We start from the raw sequence: 21,220 nt of genomic DNA on the forward strand, positions 1-21,220 counted from the left end.
GAACAATACTTATAAAAGAAAAGAAAATACGATGATTTTACCAACTCTCTTGCCACACATAACTAGCAACGAATCCAGAAGAGGTGATGACACTTGTCGAAATAGTAACAGAATGGAAGACTAAAGAGACGGCGAAAGATAAATCAAAGGGACTAACATGAAGAATACAAAGAAAATTTTAGAGAGATAGAGAAGCAAAAATAAATGGTAGAAAAAAATTTCCCAATAACAAAAAGAAAAATGGAAGTGAAGGCAATAGTGGAGAAAGCGAGAAAAGAAAACAAAGGAGGATTTTTAGGAAATAATTTTATCAAATATTAAAAAAATAATCACAATACCACAACTAATCAGATTTGACTACCATCCTTATCTAATTGGTCAAAGTTTGAATTTGACCCACACTCTGACAGCATGGGCGACACAACAAACGAGAAGTAAAAATAATTTCACTTTTGCACATAACAAGATTTGGACTTAAAACCAAAGAGTAGCTAATGCCTCACCATTAAACCAACAAGCCTGTTCTTACCAATAATTTACAAAAATTAAAGATAACCCTTACGAAACAAATCAAATATGGAATAAAAATTAATAAAGAAAATCCTAAAGGAAGGGAATCAAACACAAGACCTCAAACACATAATCAAACACCTAACCACTAAACCAGATCAATTTACTTAATACAATCCTACAACATTTATTTAAAAACAGGGTGCGACCACTCTCTCTGTTCACTAACCCAATTTCTACTAACCAGATTTTTAGGATGTGACAAAGTATAGTAACTTAGTTTCTTCTAATTAAAAGGCTTGCTTTCAATATCGATACTTTTGTAATTAAGCCAATTAGCTTAACTATGCTCCAAAATTCTACACAATGTCATGGACTACCTAGTTAGGATCCTAACTTACATCTCTCTAATTTCTTAGATGTATGTCAAACCTGCAAGTCTCCTAGAGTGATTGATGATCTTATTAGACTTGCATTATTTCCTTTTTCACTTAGGGACAAATCCAGATTATGGTTAAACTCTTTACTACCAGGATCCATAGATACTTGTAAAGAAGACTACCAAGCTTAAAAATGTAATAAATAACTTTATGTAGTTTGAATTTGAGTCTTTATATGAGTCTTGAGAACGTTTCAACAACTTATCACAAAAATGTTCATATTATGGTATGCTCAAATAGATAGAAGTTCAAGCATTTTATAATGGGTTGTTACATCTACTTAAGTCTATTGTAGATGTTGTAGTTGGTGGTGCATTAATGTCTAAAAAATGTGCAGAAGCTAAAACGTTGCCAAAGGAGGTGGCTTTAAATAGTTATCAGTGGCCGATAGATAGGGTATACTCCTAAACCTAAGGGAGAGCATTAGGCTTTTTCGGTTGGTGTTTTTAATAAACCGACTTAATTGATCATATTCTACAAAAAATGACTCAACTGAATTAGAGCTCAAAAACCTATATGACCAAATCAACTTTAGGTTGGCCAGTTAACCAACTTTAATTATTGGGCTTAGATAATATATATTTATTTATATATTATAAATTTTAAATATATTTTAAATAATTAAATATATATTAAATTAAGTATTTTTTTGACCAAGTCAATTTGAAAATTTAAAAATTGATAATTGAAATAACCAACAAAATCAAACTCATAACTGAAAAATCGTTCAAACCAAAATCAACTAAACTGATTGGATCGATTTAATTGGTTTCCTTGATTTTAACCAACAATTGCTCTTCTCTACCTAAACTTAAGATAGTCAACCCAAAACCTAAATCCTTAGATACCATAACAACGTGATTTGATGCATTTTTAGGTCAAAAAGTTAAGTCTTTTAAGTGTTAAAAAGAGAAGATCATAATGAAGAATACTTAAATGAATAACTTCAAGGAGTTAAAGTTTGTGGCTAATCAACAAAGGAATCTTGTATTTTCAAACTTCCTGTTTTGGCTCCACCCATTTTGAATCCAAGTTGAGGAGGTGGTGCTAACCAAATTAAAACTCTCCCAAAAACAAAACCTACAATCATATCACCAATGACAAGATAATTCGAATGAGATTTCCAGAAAGCTTAAGAATAATGTCAAGTGCCATTTTCTATTGGTTGCCGTTAACCATGCCAGCATTATTAATAATTAAATCAGTCAACTAATAATTTGCGTTAACGAAAGAGAGTCGTTGTTGCAATTATATTTTATTTTTTGTCAATTATCTTTTTCACTGGCCTAATTTTATTAAGCATTACTAAAAAAATTTAATTCATGATTTATTTTTGGAAGAATTAATTAGCAAAAGGGTATTTTGCAAAAAAAAATAATATGGAAGTGGATTTTAATCTTTTATATAAATATTTGTGATTTACTTGAAACGAAGAAGATTGAGATAACCCGATTATATCACAAAACCATTGGAAAACAAAACCTTGTGCTCTTCACTACTGGAAAGATGAGACCACCTTAGCTAAAGATTTGGAGTATTGGTGGGCCGACTGTCCCTAGACTAGCCTAGCATTAAACCCTAAGCTATGCTAAATTCGTTTCCCCATGCCATCGAAGAGAGAAGTATCCTAAGCCACTCAACCTTGCTTGTAAATGTGATTGCACATGTTATATATATATTAATTTTAACTTGAACTTGAAATTATTATTGGATTAATTTGAATATCACCCTAATAAAGTTAAAAAAATTAAATTTTAAAATAATTCCAACAATTAATTCGAAATCTAAATTCAAAATGGTAATTCTCCCAAAAGAATTTTTAAAGCAGCATATTTTTCTTTCATTCTTTGTTCAACCCAAAGTATTAAACCCAAAGTCTTAATACTTGAGAATCTTAACGTGAACAACGGCATGTGGTATCAATCAAAATTACTCCCTTACTATAACTAGAATTGGGAGGAAAATGAGGAGCATCAATGAAAATGAACCTTACAACGTGTTAAAGGAATTTACAATTTTCCTCATCATTGAAAAAAAAAAGGCCACAATCATGAATCAAAACAAAGCAGGAGTAATAAATTCAGAAGAAAGAAAAAAAGACTTACATATATGTATATAGCCAGGCTGTAAAAAAGAAAGCAACTCCCAGTATCTGTACATGCATAAACAATTTGAGATCCAACCACCCCCCCCCCAAAAAAAAAAAAGGGAAATCCACAAGAAAACGCCAAAATTGAAACGACATTGAGAGCTAAACACTAAATTGAAGGCCTTAAACAGCTAGTTGTTCCTTTTGATGAGATGTGGATTCCTCGTCACTAAAGCACAAATGGACTTTCAATGTGGACTCTATAGAGGATTCTGGTGCAGTACTTGGTGGTGGAGGTTGCAACATCATCATCATCTGTCTTTGCAGGTAGGAATAGTAGGTGTGAAAGGTTTTGAGGTTTACATTTAAATGGAATCCCAACCCAAATAAAAAATCCACTTCAAGGAAGTTCATTTCTGTTGTACTGATTCCTCCTACTTTTGCATAGAAAGCGTTGTTGTAATACCTACAAAGATAAATGTTCCAAAAGTCAGGTCAAACTCAATGTTTGGTACTTTGGTAGAATATTAAAAGTGTATTATCCACTTGTCTTACTTTTTCTTTTTTTCCAGAATATTTGAAGTGTATGGTCAAAAGGAACCAAAAAAATGAACAGGTTGGCCTATCACACTGAACTTCAATTATAGGCTTCTTTGCAGAAACAACTTTGTGTGTGTATATATATATATTGTTTTCTGACTGTCAGAAGGACAGCCAGGATTCACATGCCTACAATTTGTTGGAACGGCAAAGAAATCATTCTTCTGGCAAATTCAATGGCTCTACAATTCCACCATATCTAATCATTTGACTTCAACTAAGGGGGAAAAGGTCAAAAAGAAAAGAACCAAAAAAAAAAAAGAGCTTAAATTCAGTCATAATTCAAAGAACATGGAAGAGATCAAAGTATCTAAAGACCCAAAACCCATAAATGAAATCCAATAATTCTTTGAGTGATTTATACAAACAAGTTAAGAACACTTACATATCATCCATGAACTTTGCAGCAACCATCACACTCGTAATAAGCAAGCGATGAACGTTGAAAGAATTGATGGGCAAGGAGGGTTGCCTTTGAGCAAACCGATCAAGATAAACATAAGCAACAATAAAGCAAGAGGGGCTGCAATTGGCGTACTTGTAAATTCTGTGTAGGTAGCTTTGAATGGAGATGGTTGGGCTTGTTAGGCCATGAAAAACTGAAATCTTCTGAGCCTGGAACCCACAGTTTAGATCGTTGGATTCAGCCACATTTTGGATGAGAGAAGACAAGAAAGTTATGAGATTTGACATCACATTTGGGTTGTCTAGCTCTGCCATGGCTGAGAAGGTTTTTAGGACCAGAAAAGAGTTGAATGTGTTGCGTGGCTTCTCTGGTTGAGGTGAAATATTTATAAAACAGGTAAGGTGGTCGTTAAAGGGTAGGTATTTTCAATGAAAGGAGTACCCATTTGGTGAAGAAACGTGGGATTTTACCAATAAGAGGCTGGTACACAAGTTCAAAGGTATTTATTTATTGAAAATGACTCTATATGACTTGATTTTGAGGTGAAGGTGAAATTAATAGGTTAAAATGTGTTGTTTTCATATAGAAAATACATCATCAAATCGATATTAAAATTTGGAAACTTGTGCTAAAGGGAAGAGAAAGGTGGTTGATTTGGGGATTAAAGTCATTTTGCTTGAAAGGTTTCCCGTGATTAAATTGTAGCTAATGTTGTAGTGGTGATGGCATGCAATGGCCATCATGTGATTTCATGTGGGAAAATGTTGATTGTAATTTGTGGGTCCTGTCTCTGAAAGATACTTGCACTTTGCAGCATGTGTTCCAAATCTAAGCAGATTGGATCTGTTATGTTTTTTTGGGATGGGTACCATGTATTCGGCCTATGCTTTTCTCCTTCTTTTCTAGGATGCTCTTTCCCTATAACAAATTATATATTATATTATATGCCAAACATCCTCAAACATGACTTCAACTTTAAATTAATTCCAAACTTCATTAATTTTTTACATGTAGTGTTAAATAAATAACTACTTTTTGTAAATTTATTATTTCGTTTAGATGTTAAATATTAGTTTTAAAGTTGAATATATTTAAAATATACTGATCAAACTCTAAATAAAAGTATATACTCTTATCGTAATGGCAACTTAAGTTTGTCATGTTAAATAATAGTAATAATAAAACCAACATGTCATTATGTTAGAATTAAGTTGTTGGTGGTAAATATATATATTTATAATTTAATTATATATTTCATGTCAAATTCAAACTATCAATGTAATACATTTTAAATATGTTTCACATCAAATTCAAATATTCATTTTATGACTAAGCTAATAATTAGGTTAACGAGAAGATTTGATCATTTTAAGACTAGGCTAATAATTAGATTAACAAAAAGATTTGATTGATATGATAATTGATACTTTAAAAACTCAATTAAAACGTTTTGAATTTTGATACTAATTTGTAATATATATTCAGGGTTTTGAATTTTGATGCCAATTTATAATATATATATATTCAGGATTACGAGTATGTAGTGGAAAGAATAAATTATAAAGATAACAACATGTGCCTAATTTTTTTAAAAATTTTAAATATATCTAAAGAGAGACATGTTATCTTCTTAAACTTAGTACCAAATAATAGCCCATAGGATATGCTTGGCAACTTCTGTACTAGATCAGGGATGTTGCATGACTTTTGTGCAGAAAATTAACAACAAAACAATAACTTAGAAGATGAAGACTACCCTGGCCACGGGTCTGCTTTATTTGTCTGCTTTTGTTTGGATTCACGGACTTGTCAAAATTTTGACCTTCTGAAACATCATCTAGTGTGTGGTGATGATATGATTCTTCCATGTATGAATGCTCATTGAGGGTATAGCCTGATATAAATATTCCAGCTGGAAAACAGAAAAATGATGCACCACTTTGTTTTACACATCAAAACACTGTAGTTTGTGATAATCAAATTAGCAACGAAACTTGCAAAACTGGGATTCGTTTTTTTTCTCTTTTTTTCTTTTTTCTATTTGACCCACCTTTGCTCTCACTTCTCATCAATGATCAAAGCATCAGATATTAAAAATATTTTTCCTTAGAACCACTTGAGCACTTTCACTTAGATCTCAGCATAATGATGATATCAATCAACTTTGGAGATTTAAACCGAAATAAAAGTAACTTGAAAATGTCTTACAAAATCATTAATAAAAAAATCCTCAAAACTCTTCCTTTTTTCAGAAAAAAAATTATAGTTGATAAATGATGTATGACTTGGGACCAAAACAGTTTTAAGATTTTGAAGCCCTACATATAGGTTCAATCAGCTTTCCCAGATATGTTCAATGAAAATTCCTAAGGTGCTAGAAGATTTTATCAATGGCAACAGTTTATGGATTCCAAGTCATGAGAATGATAAACTATCCATATCCCTTCCACAAATGGAAGAAAACTCTTGCCACTTGAGCAGCTTAAATTGGAAAATTCATACATTTGAAACAAGGGCAAAGGAAAGGGCTCCAGCAAGAATTCATGTAGGTGAGTTTTTTACCTGCCAAGTGTATCTTCCCCTGCACAAAATGGTTGGGAGAAATGGCTATAAGTTCACTTTCCTTGCCAACATCAGAGCATATGCTAACTCATGACTTCCATGATAAGATAGATACAAAACTTTCCCTGCACTTATAGATTTTAAATAATAGGTTATCACGCACTGCCCTGCAGTTGGTTGAGAAGCACCTCCGAATCATCATCCTGATTCTCATCGCCTGAACTATATGTTGGCAATACACTTTCAACAGCACCATCAGATAAGCTAATTTGTGATGCATAAGCTTCATTTTTGAGATATCCTGATTGCCGTAACAATCCCACCACAACCTCCCTACTTTCCGTGTCCTCTTTTTCATCACAGAGATTAAAGAAGGCAGAAACATTTGTTGGCTTTGGCCTCCAACTTCTTGAACCTTCAGTTGCAAAAGCTTCCTTTAGGCAAGATAGAGCCTCATCGATTCTCTCCTCTTGAATATTCCCTTCAGCAAGAATCTCCCATGAGCTTGAATTTGGCTTTCCTCCCACATCAGCTATGTGATTGAAAAAGCTCTGAGCTTTATCCAAGTTTCCTTCTTTAACATACAACCCCATTAGAAGATTTGCTATTCTAGGGTCATAAGATGTTTTAACTGATAGCCACTCTTCATAAATCTTTTCTGCCCCTTCAATATCACTGGCCCTAACCAGAGATGATATCATAGCATGATAACCCAAATTTGGAATACTGGGGAAAATAGATTTGTAAACCTTCCATATCCGATACACCTCCTCTTTATTACCAACAGTACCATAAAGTGTAATAAGGTAATGATATGGTATACGATCCCGACCGGTGATCCTACTCTCTACATTTCTCAAGCATTCTTCAGCTTTTTCAGACAGTCCCATCTTGATATACATGGTAGCCATTGTGCTAAATGTAGTCCAGTTTGGATTGATACTCCGATCTTCTTTCATCTGCTCATATACTTGTTCCATTCTTTCCACATATCCTTGGGATCCACAAGATGACAACCAGATGTTATAGGAATATATATCTAGACGTATGTTTTTTTCCATCATTTCAGAAATCATTGACTCAACTTTATCATACTCCTTAAGGTTCATATATAGAGTCATCATCACATTAAACGGAAGGGGATGCAAGGCATAACCTTTATTCCTCATATTGTCAATTAAAGATTCTGCCTTTTCTTGCATTCTTGCCCGCACATAGGCATTCAGAAGGGCCCCATAGATTCTCTTGTCCTTCAAAGTATCAGGGAGTTGAAGGAAGAAATCTTCGGCACTTGAAACTCCACGCACCTTAGAAATAAGGTCTAACTGAATTGCAGCATCACTAGCAGAAAATCTAAACCTCTCTCCTCTATTGTTCATCCACTCATACACCTGTACAATTTTGGAAAAGTTTTTAAAAATATGCCTGATGGAAGTACATCAACAACTCTACTGAATAAAAGCGATAACTAATTTTAACTTCCCTAAAACAAATTGACAATTCTACCAGGCCATCCACTACAGTGATCAACAACAACAACGTCTACTTAGCCTTTTACTGTGAACTAGGCTCTGATAAATGTACAACAATTCGCTATTTTGCCTTAATTTTACAACAGACTTGCAATCATTCTAAATTCAGCATCCAAAAATATCACCAAAATGTGCAAATACAAGATAAAAACGATAAATCCTACACCATTGATAAGTTGAATAATAATTATCTTCATTTCACTATGCTTTATAAGAAGAAACAGAAAATCACTCACAACATTGTGTATCTTTTTGGTTGTTTAGGGCACCTCCTATGTCAATTAAGATAGATTCCTCAACTTATTTTGAAGGAATATTAAGAGCTATGCCTAAAAAACCTGTTGCATCAACTGTAAAATATTCTTTGGTCCTACTTAAACCCCAAACTGTGTCTCAAACTCAAAGAGCATTCATCAATATTACCTTACCCCTGTAACTATAGCTTGCAGCAAATCCATCATCTAGACAAGACCTTCAGTTCAGGTGATTCATTGCAATGAAGAGACTGAGAAGGTTCATAAAAAAGGCTTTAACTCCACTCTCTAATGTAATAGGTTCATGTAGCAACCAACAAAGAATTCAACTTTCACCAATAATAACACATACAAATGCAATTCAAAACACCAAAGCACCTAAAGTTAGGGAAGAATTAGATTGCCCAGTAATTATTAAGTAAATTATAGAGTCAAGCAATCGCTGTCTACAACAGATTGCCAAAAAAAAAACCCAGAAATCGAAACACACTAGAAGAGAACACAAAATTCCCTCCTTTTATTTTTTTTGTTGGGTTTACCTCAAGTGCTTGCTTGAAACGCTTGTACTTCCTTAACTCCTTGACAACCCTACAAAGCTCCCACTTGGTGAGCTTCCTACCTCCTTTTTCCCACTCATTCAACACAGAGGCAGAACCCAATTCAGGGTTTTCCATGAGCGATATTTTCTTATATAGAGCGTTCCATTTGACCATGGGCCTTCTTTCAAAGTCCACGGTCCCATAGCTATGGACTTGAGATATGGAACACGTGATCGGCAGCTTCTGAAAACTTGGGGTTCTGGAAAGGATAAACTTGGGAATCCGGCATGGGAGCTGCCGAGAGTAAGAATCGGCTGAGGAGATCGAAACACGGTGATTCAGCAACGACGAAGGCTGGAGAAGCATTTTCTCTTTTTTTTGTTTTTAAGGGATTACGCCCAAAAGTGAGAGTGAAGTGGCAGATATTTGATTACTTACTGAGCTTGAAGATAGAGTTCGGGTGAAATTACGTTTATATCCCTCTTTATCAGGCTTCTTTTTCGCGTTTCTAAAGTTTAAATTTGATGATCAATGTTTTGGCGTGCTAAAAAGAAGTTGTATTATTGAGGCTTCTTATTCGGGCCCAATACTTGTTGTATTATTGAAGTATCCGATTTCGAAGGTTTGTCCCATTTTTTTAGAGGACTTAGATAAAAAATTATTAAATATATAAAATAAGTTTAATAAAAAATTAGATCAAATTTAAAATATGAACCGATATCGAGGTTAAATATTCAAAACTTAATTTTGACCTGATTCATTTTCATCATAAAAGTTAAATTATTCAAAATATCAAACAAAAGTTAAATTATTTTTTTTAAACAATTTCATTATATATTGTGATAAGAGTTCAAGGATAGAAATAACCAAGACTCATCTCAGCTACAGTACAAATAGAAGTCGATCCTCTTTCATTTATTTCTTTGTATTCTCTTTCATATTCCATTTCTTCATTCCCTTCTATGTGACTCTCTAAAGTTCATCCAAGTGATGTGCGCAATACAAAGTTCTCGGTACAGAACCCTTGTTGTTCATCCTATTATCTCGGCTCGTCCGAAATAAAATAAATAAATAAGTCTCTTCAAAAATCGAGAATTGTATTGTCTTTTATTTCTTTTTATTTATTAGTCATCCATAAGAATGCGAATGAAACCTCAATTCCTCTAATTGAGCTAGAAGAGAATGTACAAATATTCCTTGAATATTCCAAGTTGTAATTAGTTTCTTATCATTCAATGAGGGTCCCTTATCTAACTTTCAGGCATTAAGATACGTTTCAGTCATGGTTGATTTTCATAAGAGATTCCCAACATGTCATAAGATTCTCGTTCTTGAAAATCCAAATCATAATCTAATCCTATCTGCTCTTTTTTAACACAATATTTAAAACTACTTATAGTCCCTTTCCAATTCATAAATAGAAGGATAATGTGCTTCAGCGCACTTGAACCCAGGTCCTCCTATATTGGCAACAATACTCATGCTAATCGAGCTAAAACTTAATCGACGAAAACTAAATATTTTTAAAAGAGATGAAGTAAGAATTTTTTAAATCTCTACTGTCACATTTCAAATTATATTTTCTTTTCTTTTCAAATAAGTTAGTCATTTATTTTATCTCAAAAACTAAATCAAGTTTATAAAAAATATTTTATATCATTTTTAACTATTTAAAAAATATTGCCCTTATAAGCCGCCCTTCAAAAGTTTGGCTCAAATTTTAACACTTAATCTACCATACATAAAAAAAATTATTATATATAAATCTAAAGTATTAAAAATTAATATTTTCAATAATTTAATTTTTTTAATGTGTTTAATAATTTACAATAAAAATTAATATGTGCAATAGTTTAATTTTTTAACATGGTTAATAATTCGCAATAAAAATTACTAGATAGATAGAAATTTTTCTACAAAAAAAATTTGGAAAATGATAAGTAGATAGAATCTACTTATCACTTAATACATAATAAATTCAATTATTTTTTTTATTCCATTTCATTTTAGATTATATTATCCCTTATCAAAAAATTTAATTATACCAAATATTTAATTTTAAGTAATATATCAAATAGATTTTCTTACTTAAATTTAGGATTTAATTTTTCAATACTTATTTTTTCAACACTAAGAAGAATTTGTTGCTTTCCCATATTATGATTCTAATGGAATATGATTACATGAAATATGGTTTATGAGAATGTCATTGTCAAAAAAGTTACTTTACAACGTTTTATTGATTAAAATTCTGAGAAAATTACATTAACACATTTGGCATGCTCACCACTTTGTTGGCAATGTAATAGTGTTTGTACAAATTTATTCTTATTAAATAAAAATATAGTATTACAAATTTATTCTTATTAAATAAAATTATAGTATTTATGTATTTTATTTTCAATAATTTTTATTATTAATAAATATTTAAATAATAATATTTATCATTAACAAATATTCAAATTAATCCACGAGATATGATTTGTTCACATTTTGGTTGAATCTAAATTCATTTAAAAATAACTTGTATGTTAATGTAAGATTGTGAAGATGTAAATTTTACAAAATTTTCTCGATTACATGGGAAAGTAACTTTCCCATCAATTATTCAAGGAATTGCTTTCCATTGTTTATGGAAAATACGTCTCAAAGAAATTTTAAAATAAACTAATTTTTACATATTAAATATTGGAATCAAATTCCCACCAATTAAATTTAGTTGAAAAGGACGTACCAAACATATTCTTACTTTGAACTCTCAATTTTATATCCATTTCATTAGATAATAATTATCAAGACGAATTATTAATTCAAACAATTATTATTAGGAAATGTACAACTCTTAATTTCTTTTAAGATTAAAATATCTTTTATGTCTGAAAAATAATTTTTTTCAGAATTCGTAAAAAAGAAAGAAACAAAGAAAAGAGACCTATCATTGATAAAGTGTTTATAAAATATTTACAATATTGATCTCAAAAAAAGGAGGGTGAAACTTGAAAACAAGGACTGAAGCTATAAATTTAGTGATCTAAACCACTAGGATAAACCAACTAAACAAAACCATAGTAATAACTTAAAATCGTACTTGTGTATGAAAAAGATGAATTAGAAAGAGGAAAAGGGTTGATGGTCAGAAGAATTAGAATCATGAGAGGGAGAGTGGTTGTGCCTGCCTTCGTAAGTAGTAATCACCATTCGACAATCCTCCGATAATCTTTCAACCCTCTTCTTCACTCTGCAAGTATTCTGCGTACACCGATAGTAACTCCTGCCATCTCCAATATATAACACATAATCAATATTACATCTTATTTGCACCACATTTCTCATATCATTACTTGCTTCTAAATTAAACACAATACTTGGAAATCTGCTTTATAAGTAGCTAGCTAAGCTTACTCATCCCCACCTGTAGCCCTAGTATGTTTGTGTGTGTTCAGCGGGACCGTATACTCCGAGAGAATATTTCGAAATGTTGTCCTTGAGGACACCAATCTGATCCTTCAGCAATTGAAGATATTGTCTTCCGGGAAAGGTTTTGTCCCTCTTGTGAAAAGTCGTGTACGGTTTACGGAAAGGGACGCCACAACCGTACATCCACGTATAGTCGAGGCATCTCTTTGTGAATCATACACAGTTCTTTGTGAAGTGGGACAAACCCTCCTTACAATATTTTCAATTGTTGAAGGACCGAATCGACATCTCCATAGATGATACGTCGAAAATTTCTCCTAGAGAAACTGATCCCCCAACAAGACTATTCATCACCATTCCTAAAACTTGGTCTAGATAGAATAATATAGAGAAAACTATAAATTGTAACAAAAAATATGAAAGTTTGAGAGGTGAGATATTTTATCTTAAAGTTTTATTATACCTGTAAGGTACATTAAAATTGTAAAATCTCTGAAATACGGCAGTCAAAATACTATAACAAAAAGAAATTAGGAAATTGCATATTGGTAATTACTTAATTATTGGTATTTTTATTTTAGTTATTTAATTATGGAAAATTACAAAATAGTTATTAAATTATTTGACTTTGTTTTTTTTGATCGCCCGTAGTAAATGGCTAACTGAAAAATGACATATCAACTTTTAAAATTGATATAATAGCAACTTTAACCCTCAATATTCACATATAATGTAATCTTGGTTTTTTTTTATAGTTTTACTTTCTTTTGTGATCCTTTCACCTAAAAAGTTAGAAATAAATTTATCAGTTAAATTTGATTGAAAATATACCAAAAATAGAAATACTAAAAAATCCAAGATAAAATTTTTCATATTTTCTCATTCTTTTAAAAGTAACCATTAATGTCACCAAAAAAAGTAAAATTGCAAAAAAGATCAAAATACACAATTGGTAAATACCAAGGGATAAATTTTTTAGAATCAAGATTGAATTAACCTAATATGTAAATATTGAGTGCTAAAGTTATTATTATTCCAATTAAAAGTTGACAAACTATCTCTCTATTAGCAATTTAATAGCAAACAACCGAAAATAAAATTTACTAATAATGGAATCACTATCAATATAATTTAACTAAAATTATTTTATATAGATATTATAAAGGTAGTTTATAAATGTTTATGAACCCAACCTTTAGTTTTTAACTAAAGGTATTCACCCCATACCTATTAGCAAAAATTATCTACTAATGATATGTGCATGTGCAGAAATAATTAACTCGTGTGTGAGAGATGTAAAAAGAAACGTTTACATGCCCATCTTTTTCAGAGTACCATACGTTCCATGAGTCCATTCCACTTAGAACTTAACTTTAACCCAACAAGTGCTTTGACCACTATTCAGGCAAAAACCAGCGACATTAATGCAAGTCAAATGAATTCATGATTCAAATACTGCAAACCTTAGACGAATTAATATATATACCAACTTAAAATGGGAAACCACCAAACATGCACAAACAGAAACAAAGAAATCCAACTAAAGTTAATATTCGTAGTTTGAAAATAATGCCAGCACTATCCTTCCCCTCTCCTTCCACACAAATGATATTCCAATATTATGCCTGTATACTGTGAACATTCTATTCTAATAGTTTCTTATAAATATCTTCAAGATTAATAACATTGGGAATATTATTAATCTAACCTTGGCTTAAAATTGGCTACTTATATCTTGTTGAAGTCAGCTCCCATGTAGCAGCAAAGGTGGCCATGCAAGGAACGTGCTTCAACAGCAAATTGATGCAGCAAGCTGAAGCTATTCATTTGGTTTCCTTAATTGATTGTTTTGTATTTAGTTAGGATCAAACTTAGTTGGTAGCTGCATTTTGATGTAATTAGGTGCTGAATGACAAGCTTAGGTAGAAGCTTTCTGTTTTTCAATCAAGTTTACCAAGTTACTAGGCATTTTAGTGGTGTTAGGTATATTAGTAGGTGATTACTTGTTTGTTTTACTTATTGACTGATATATGTAATGGCTTAATGCCTTGTTCATGTGTTAATGAAAAATATCAGCTCATTTTCATTCAATCTCTTTCTCTCTTTTCTGTTTTCACTTGCTAGCTTCATCTTTCTGTTTTTTCTGCTTCCGAGTTTGCTTCTTCACCAAGCCTCGAGGCTTACTACTCAAGCAAGGCTAGAAACAGCTTGCTGCTGCCTCTTGCACCAACAATTGGTATCAGAGCTCTTGTCTTAGTGGACCTGTTGCTTCAAAACAAGGAACTTGATGGCTTCTTCAGGTTTTTCACCAGCAGCCCCACCAGTCTTCAATGGAGAAGGCTTTCACATATGGCTGGTCAAGATGAAGACTTACCTACAGGCCTTCGATCTGTGGGAAGTTGTCAACACAGATACTGAGCCAGCACCACTGAGGGCTAATCCCACAGTAGCTCAGATTAGGCAACATGCTGATGAGAGGACCAAGAGGCACAAAGCCATGTCCTGCATCCAGAACTGTGTGTCAGATGTCATCTTCACCAGAATCATGGCCTGTGAGACTCCAAAACAGGCCTGGGATAAGCTTAAGGAGGAGTTTCAAGGCACTGAGAGAACAAGGCAACAGCAGCTGTTAAACTTGAGAAGGGATTTCGAGAATTTGAAGATGAAGGAAGAAGAAACAGTGAAGCAGTACTCAGATAGAATTATGGCAGTGGTTAACAGCATAAGGCTCCTAGGTGAGCACTTTGATGAGGCAAGAATTGTGGAGAAAGTCCTCTCCACTTTGCCTGAGAGATATGAGGCCAAAATATCCTCCCTAGAGGACTCAAGAGACCTTGCTAGCATCTCTTTGACTGAGTTAATCAACACCTTCTATGCTCAGGAACAAAGGAGAGCTAGCAGAGCTGAAGATCACCAAGAAGGTGCATTTCAAGCCAAGGCCAGAGAAACCTCGAGCACTAATGCTCAACGAGGCAAAAAGCCTTGGAAGAACAGGCCTAAGCCTGATGCTGCAAGGAGCAATGACCAGCCCTGCAGATATTGCAAGAAGCCTGGCCATCCAGAAGACAGATGCTGGTTTAGGCCAGATGCAGTATGCCAACACTGCAAGAAGAAGGGCCATGTTGAAAGGGTCTGCAAAAACAGAAGTAGGCCAAGGCAGAATCAACTTCAGCAGTCAAAGGTTGAAGCTCGAGTAGCTGAGGACAGTAGTGACCAAGAAGAACAGGTCTTTGCTGTTTCTTGTGTAGCTTCTGAGAAGAAATGCTCTAAAGGCTGGTTGCTGGACAGTGGTTGCACTAACCACATGTCACCAGATGCCTCCTTGTTTAAAACCTTGGACAGAAGTTATAAGACCAAGGTCAAGGTTGGAAATGGTCAGTTTATAAGGGCTGAAGGAAGAGGAGAAGTGCTGATATGTACTCCCACAGGCAATAAGATCATTCCAAATGTGCTGTTGGTACCTCAGATTGACAGAAACCTTCTCAGCATAGCTCAACTGCTCGAGAAAGGTTATTCTGTTGTGTTCAAGGATAAACAATGCCACATTACTGATCCAAGTGGATCAAGTCTTATGACAGTCACAATGACTGATAAATGCTTTGAGGTTCACTGGGCAAATGACTCAAACTCAGCATACACAGCCTCTGTTGAAGACTCCAAGCTTTGGCATCAAAGGCTTGGACATGCCAACTTCAGATCAATGGCTCGATTGGCCAAAGAGGGCATGGCAGAGAACTTCACCAGCTCAGTGGAGCATGATGATGTGTGTGAAGTCTGCCAAATGGGGAAACAGGCAAGACTGCCATTTCCTACAAATTCAGCTTGGAGAGCTACTGAAAGACTGCAGCTGGTGCACTCTGATGTATGTGGCCCGATGAGGACTGAATCACTCAGCAAAAACAGGTATTTCATCCTCTTCATTGATGATCTTACAAGGTTTTGCTGGATTTTCTTTTTAAAACACAAGTCTGAGGTAGCTCAAGTGTTTGTGAAGTTTAAAAATGCTGTAGAAACAGAAACAGGTTGCAAGCTAAAATCGATAAGGACAGACAATGGCACTGAGTACACTTCAGCTCAGTTTCAAGCCATTTGCAATGATGCTGGTATCAAACATCAGCTTACAAATGTCTACACACCTCAGCAGAATGGGGTAGCTGAAAGAAAGAATAGAAGTCTGATGGATATGGCCAGATGTCTGCTGTTTGAGAAGAAACTGCCCAAGACCATGTGGGCTGAGGCAGTAAACACTGCTGTTTACCTTCAGAACAGGCTTCCTACTAAAGCTCTTGCATCCGAGACACCTTTCGAGGCTTGGTTTGGTTTCAAGCCTTCCTTAGCACACCTGAAGGTGTTTGGTTGCCTGTGTTATGCACAAATACCAGCAGCAAAGAGAGACAAGCTCTCTAAAAGGGCTCAACCAGGTGTTCTAGTAGGCTACAGCTCAGTCAAAAAGGGCTACAGGGTTCTGGATCCCTTGATAAACAAAGTCCAAGTGAGCAGAGATGTCATCTTTGATGAGAAAGCCTGCTGGAATTGGGAGAAAAATGAGCCAGAAGCAGTTTCAGAAGACCTAGTGCCTAATCAAGCTGAACTTGAGCAGCTAGGACCTGAAATGGATGTTGATGATGTGCCTGTGAGAGGCACAAGGCCCCTAGAAGATATTTATGAAAGGGCACAGGTTGCAACAGCAGAACCTAGCAGTTTTGAAGAGGCTGAGGCAGATGAAAGTTGGAAACAAGCTATGGTTGATGAAATCAACATGATTGTAAAGAATCAGACATGGGAGTTGGTTGAAAAGCCTGCCAACAGAAAGACTATCGGTGTAAAATGGGTCTATCGAGTGAAGCACAATGCAGATGGAAGCTTAAACAAGCTAAAGGCCAGGCTAGTTGTAAAGGGCTTCAGTCAAAGGTATGGTCTGGACTACATGGAAACATTTGCTCCAGTAGCCAGACTCGATACAATCAGATTGCTGATTGCAGTTGCTGCTCAGAACCAGTGGACAATCCACCAAATGGATGTCAAGTCTGCATTCCTCAATGGATTTCTAGAAGAAGAGATATACATCGAGCAACCCCCAGGTTTTATAGTGCCTGGTAAGGAACATTTGGTGTATAGGCTAAGAAAGGCCTTGTATGGCCTAAAACAGGCCCCTCGAGCCTGGTATGCTCGAATTGACTCATATTTGGTCAGTTTGGGATTTGAAAGGAGTGCTAGTGAGCCAACACTCTATGTTAAGAGGAATGGAGCTGAAACACAGCTTATTGTGTCACTATATGTTGATGATCTTCTAGTGACTGGAGGAGACAAGTTTATGATGGTTGATTTCAAAGCAAGAATGAAGGAAATGTTTGAGATGTCAGACCTGGGATTAATGACATATTTCCTAGGAATGGAAGTCAATCAAATAGAAGGAGGAATCTTCTTGAAACAAAAGACATTTGCCTTGAAAGTGCTGGCTAAATTCTCTATGGAGAATTGTAAACCAGTGAGCACACCAATGGCTATTGGCATAAAGCTATCGAGCCAGGAGGAAGATGAATCTGTCTGTGAAACAGATTACAGAAGCCTTGTTGGGTGTTTATTGTACTTGACAGCAACAAGACCTGACATTCTGTTTGCTGTAAGCATGCTATCAAGGTTCATGCACTGCTGTAACCAGCAACATTACAAGGCTGGGAAAAGGGTGCTAAGATACATTAAAGGTACCTTAAACCATGGAATACAGTTTAGAAAGGCTGAAGAGTTGAAACTGATTGGCTACACTGATAGCGATTGGGCTGGTTCAAAGGATGATATGAAGAGCACTTCTGGCTATGCTTTTACACTTGGCTCAGCTATGATTTGCTGGAGCTCAAGAAAACAAACAATGGTGGCTCAATCGACAGCAGAAGCAGAGTATGTAGCAGCTGCCAATGCTGTTAATCAAGCTATGTGGCTGAGAAAAATTTTGAGTGACCTGAATCTACAGCAGAATGAAGCAACTGTGATACATTGTGACAACAAGTCAGCAGTTGCTATTGCTAAAAATCCTGTCTTTCATGGCAGGACAAAACATTTCAACATCAAACTCCATGTGATAAGAGAAATGGAACAAGCTCGAGAAATCGAGCTAACCCATTGCAGTTCTGAAAATCAGATTGCCGATATCTTCACAAAGCCACTCGGTGTATCAAGATTTCTAAGCCTGAAGAGGAAGCTAGGAGTCTGCTGCATAGAAGCTGAGGAGGAGTGTTGAAGTCAGCTCCCATGTAGCAGCAAAGGTGGCCATGCAAGGAACGTGCTTCAACAGCAAATTGATGCAGCAAGCTGAAGCTATTCATTTGGTTTCCTTAATTGATTGTTTTGTATTTAGTTAGGATCAAACTTAGTTGGTAGCTGCATTTTGATGTAATTAGGTGCTGAATGACAAGCTTAGGTAGAAGCTTTCTGTTTTTCAATCAAGTTTACCAAGTTACTAGGCATTTTAGTGGTGTTAGGTATATTAGTAGGTGATTACTTGTTTGTTTTACTTATTGACTGATATATGTAATGGCTTAATGCCTTGTTCATGTGTTAATGAAAAATATCAGCTCATTTTCATTCAATCTCTTTCTCTCTTTTCTGTTTTCACTTGCTAGCTTCATCTTTCTGTTTTTTCTGCTTCCGAGTTTGCTTCTTCACCAAGCCTCGAGGCTTACTACTCAAGCAAGGCTAGAAACAGCTTGCTGCTGCCTCTTGCACCAACATATCTCCTCCATGCATATATAGTGACAAGGAAAGCGAGCATATATAGCAAAAGTACCTTGGATGAAGGCTGTTTTTGACAACCTTCTGCCCATATTTTCTCCACTTGTAACCGTCGTCTAGCACATCCACATCGCTCCTCGTTTGGAAACAAAACCTTGGTTCTCTTAGCTTTCTCCTTACCTTATTATTCACTTTACCCTTCTCTGAGGTTGACCTCCTCCACCTGCCAAATCCCAAACTTTTTTAACCCTTTTTGTAATGGAATAAATATATATATGCCATGGGATTTGGGGATAAATGCATATCAAGGCTATCCTTCTTCATGCCCACTAAGAAGAAAGAGAAAGTTGGACCAACATATATGGATATGCTGTAGCTGGTTTAGGTAGGCAAGAAGATATGGCTTATTACTAATATGCTTTAGGTTTTCCCCCCTTTTGTTACCAAAAAAAAAAAGCATTCCATTAACAAGTGAAGCAATAACCCTTTTAGCCTAGATTATGGAAAGACCTCAAGAAGATGCATACTTATATAGCGTGTTGAATATTGTTTTGGGTGGGGAGTCTCTGTCAGTACGTATGCACTTGAGAGAGAACCTGACTCTATAAATTAAAAAGAAAAAAAATGGAGAGCTAAGATATGAAAAATACCATGAATTATTATTCCCATCGTTGATGTTACTGGAGTAATTCTCGCCCTCTACAGCTTTGGGATCCAAGGTCCTCCCTACCTAAAATTTTACCAACACCAACATTAGATACAAAGATCAGCAATCTGTAAAAGTTATCTTGTCTAACTTATAATATACCTGGTTGTTATGACCAAACGCCACGGTGGTGGAATTGGTGGTGCTACTGTTACCAATCGTGGCGTGATTGAGAGCCTGAGATGTTTGATGATGAGAAGACTGCGCCGGAGCCATGAAACTCATCATCTGGTTTTCTTCATATTGTACAAACCCCATTTCGCGGATCGCCTGTGTGGTTGAGAACGAAACTTTTATCTCATAATTTGAGACTCCCCTTTCTCCTTCCATTATTTCTGCCAAAACCCCCAAAGAAAGGCAAACAACAACCTTCTTCTCCTTCGATTCCTTAAAAATTGCTTGCAAGTTTTTCGTGGTAATGTAGCAACTAGGTTAGGTCCCTATTATTGCAGCATATAGGCCGTTCTGCGACTTGTGTTCCACACATCCACGCGAGAGTCGACGCAGTCTCGGGTCAACTAGTAAACGCTAGATGGAAAATCAATACACCTCCTGGAAACTATTCCAGTCTCATCTTGTTGAACGTGCGCAAGACCTTAACACCCATTGTTTTTATCCAATGCCACAGTAACGGCAAATTATTAAGGGGCCGGAGGTATAAGGTTGTGTACAAGAAAGGAGAGAGAGGACCAGGACATTTATTATGAGCAAATAGTCGGTATTTCTTTGTTTTTCTTTTATAATCAAGTTAGTTTTACTTTTATATGTTAATTATGAGCAAATACTCTTTTTGATGCATGTGTAAGAGAGCTGTTTGAAGGGGACATATATCATTTCTCTTATTGACTATCATGTTTTTGATATGTATCCTGTCTCAAGTCATGATGTTTTATAGCTAAGGTATACACAGGATCAAGATATATATGACTATCATGTTTGGTTACTTGATAAGGATAATTTTATTATGCTAAGACTATAATTATAATCGTTATAGATGAAGAACATTAACAAAATGTTCTTAATTGATTGGTAGCATCATGTTTCACGGGATCATGTTTCATTCCTCCATGTTGGTTGTTAAATGTGTCTCAAGGTTTTGTATTTAACATGATCAGTAATTTCATCCATCAATAGCAATTAACTATTATATTAATATGTGTGTTTCACATTTTTCATTATAATATGAATTTTTCCATAATATATCAACATTTTCAATTCTTTTTTTGTACCCAAGGAGAGAACAAAGGGCTGGAAAATTTTTGTCAAATCAGAAAGGAATATAAAAATATATATTTTATTGTCTCCCCTCACCAGCAGATATAATTTTTTTTGTTTTCGACTGACACAATGCATGCACTAAAATTGTGCTCATGAAAAGAGATAAAATGTATGAAGAATTGCACTTCTTTTAGCAGAGTGGAAAGAAAAACATAAAT

At 34.8% G+C, this 21,220-nt stretch overlaps 3 protein-coding genes across 5 annotated transcripts; all 3 read right to left on the reverse strand.

Moving 5' to 3' along the window:
• Positions 1–2,951: 2,951 nt before the first annotated feature.
• LOC107897055 (cyclin-U4-1) lies at positions 2,952–4,850 on the reverse strand. The gene is made up of 2 exons (XM_016822427.2): positions 4,025–4,850; positions 2,952–3,505 (listed from the first exon to the last, which is right to left on the reverse strand). The coding sequence occupies exons 1-2, from the start codon at positions 4,357–4,359 to the stop codon at positions 3,223–3,225; spliced, it is 618 nt and encodes a 205-aa protein (XP_016677916.1). The 5' UTR covers positions 4,360–4,850; the 3' UTR covers positions 2,952–3,222.
• Positions 4,851–5,586: 736 nt separating this feature from the next.
• On the reverse strand, positions 5,587–9,418 carry LOC107896945 (pentatricopeptide repeat-containing protein At1g02150). 2 transcript variants are annotated; one of them, XR_001684006.2, is made up of 3 exons: positions 8,933–9,418; positions 6,608–7,998; positions 5,587–5,957 (listed from the first exon to the last, which is right to left on the reverse strand). XR_001684006.2 is itself a non-coding variant. In XM_016822295.2 (2 exons), exons 1-2 carry the CDS (start codon positions 9,296–9,298, stop codon positions 6,763–6,765), a joined length of 1,602 nt encoding a protein of 533 aa, XP_016677784.2. In that variant the 5' UTR covers positions 9,299–9,385; the 3' UTR covers positions 6,464–6,762. The 2 variants fall into 2 exon arrangements, 1 of the variants encoding a protein (XP_016677784.2); XM_016822295.2 differs by lacking the exon at positions 5,587–5,957 and having other exon boundaries at positions 6,464–7,998; positions 8,933–9,385.
• Positions 9,419–11,917: 2,499 nt separating this feature from the next.
• LOC107892399 (probable WRKY transcription factor 12) lies at positions 11,918–20,721 on the reverse strand. 2 transcript variants are annotated; one of them, XM_041075808.1, is made up of 4 exons: positions 19,887–20,721; positions 19,729–19,808; positions 19,134–19,301; positions 11,918–12,203 (listed from the first exon to the last, which is right to left on the reverse strand). In XM_041075808.1, exons 1-4 carry the CDS (start codon positions 20,112–20,114, stop codon positions 12,041–12,043), a joined length of 639 nt encoding a protein of 212 aa, XP_040931742.1. In that variant the 5' UTR covers positions 20,115–20,721; the 3' UTR covers positions 11,918–12,040. The 2 variants fall into 2 exon arrangements, with proteins under 2 accessions (XP_040931742.1, XP_040931743.1); XM_041075809.1 differs by having other exon boundaries at positions 12,036–12,210.
• Between the last annotated feature and the right edge of the window lie 499 nt (positions 20,722–21,220).

This window comes from Gossypium hirsutum, chromosome A08 (genome assembly GCF_007990345.1).
Source record: "Gossypium hirsutum isolate 1008001.06 chromosome A08, Gossypium_hirsutum_v2.1, whole genome shotgun sequence".
NCBI classification, from domain to species: Eukaryota; Viridiplantae; Streptophyta; class Magnoliopsida; order Malvales; family Malvaceae; genus Gossypium; species Gossypium hirsutum.

Coding starts and splice junctions, on each gene's coding strand:
- LOC107897055 (XM_016822427.2), bottom strand. CDS start 4,359: ATGGCAGAGCTAGACAACCCAAATGTGATGTCAAATCTCATAACTTTC. Junction 3,506..4,024: donor GCAAAGTTCATGGATGATAT/GTAAGTGTTCTT, acceptor TTATCTTTGTAG/GTATTACAACAACGCTTTCT.
- LOC107896945 (XM_016822295.2), bottom strand. CDS start 9,298: ATGCTTCTCCAGCCTTCGTCGTTGCTGAATCACCGTGTTTCGATCTCC. Junction 7,999..8,932: donor GTTTCAAGCAAGCACTTGAG/GTAAACCCAACA, acceptor AAAATTGTACAG/GTGTATGAGTGGATGAACAA.
- LOC107892399 (XM_041075808.1), bottom strand. CDS start 20,114: ATGGAAGGAGAAAGGGGAGTCTCAAATTATGAGATAAAAGTTTCGTTC. Junction 19,302..19,728: donor GATGGGAATAATAATTCATG/GTATTTTTCATA, acceptor GGGATTTGGCAG/GTGGAGGAGGTCAACCTCAG. Junction 12,204..19,133: donor AAAAACAGCCTTCATCCAAG/GTACTTTTGCTA, acceptor TGGAGATGGCAG/GAGTTACTATCGGTGTACGC.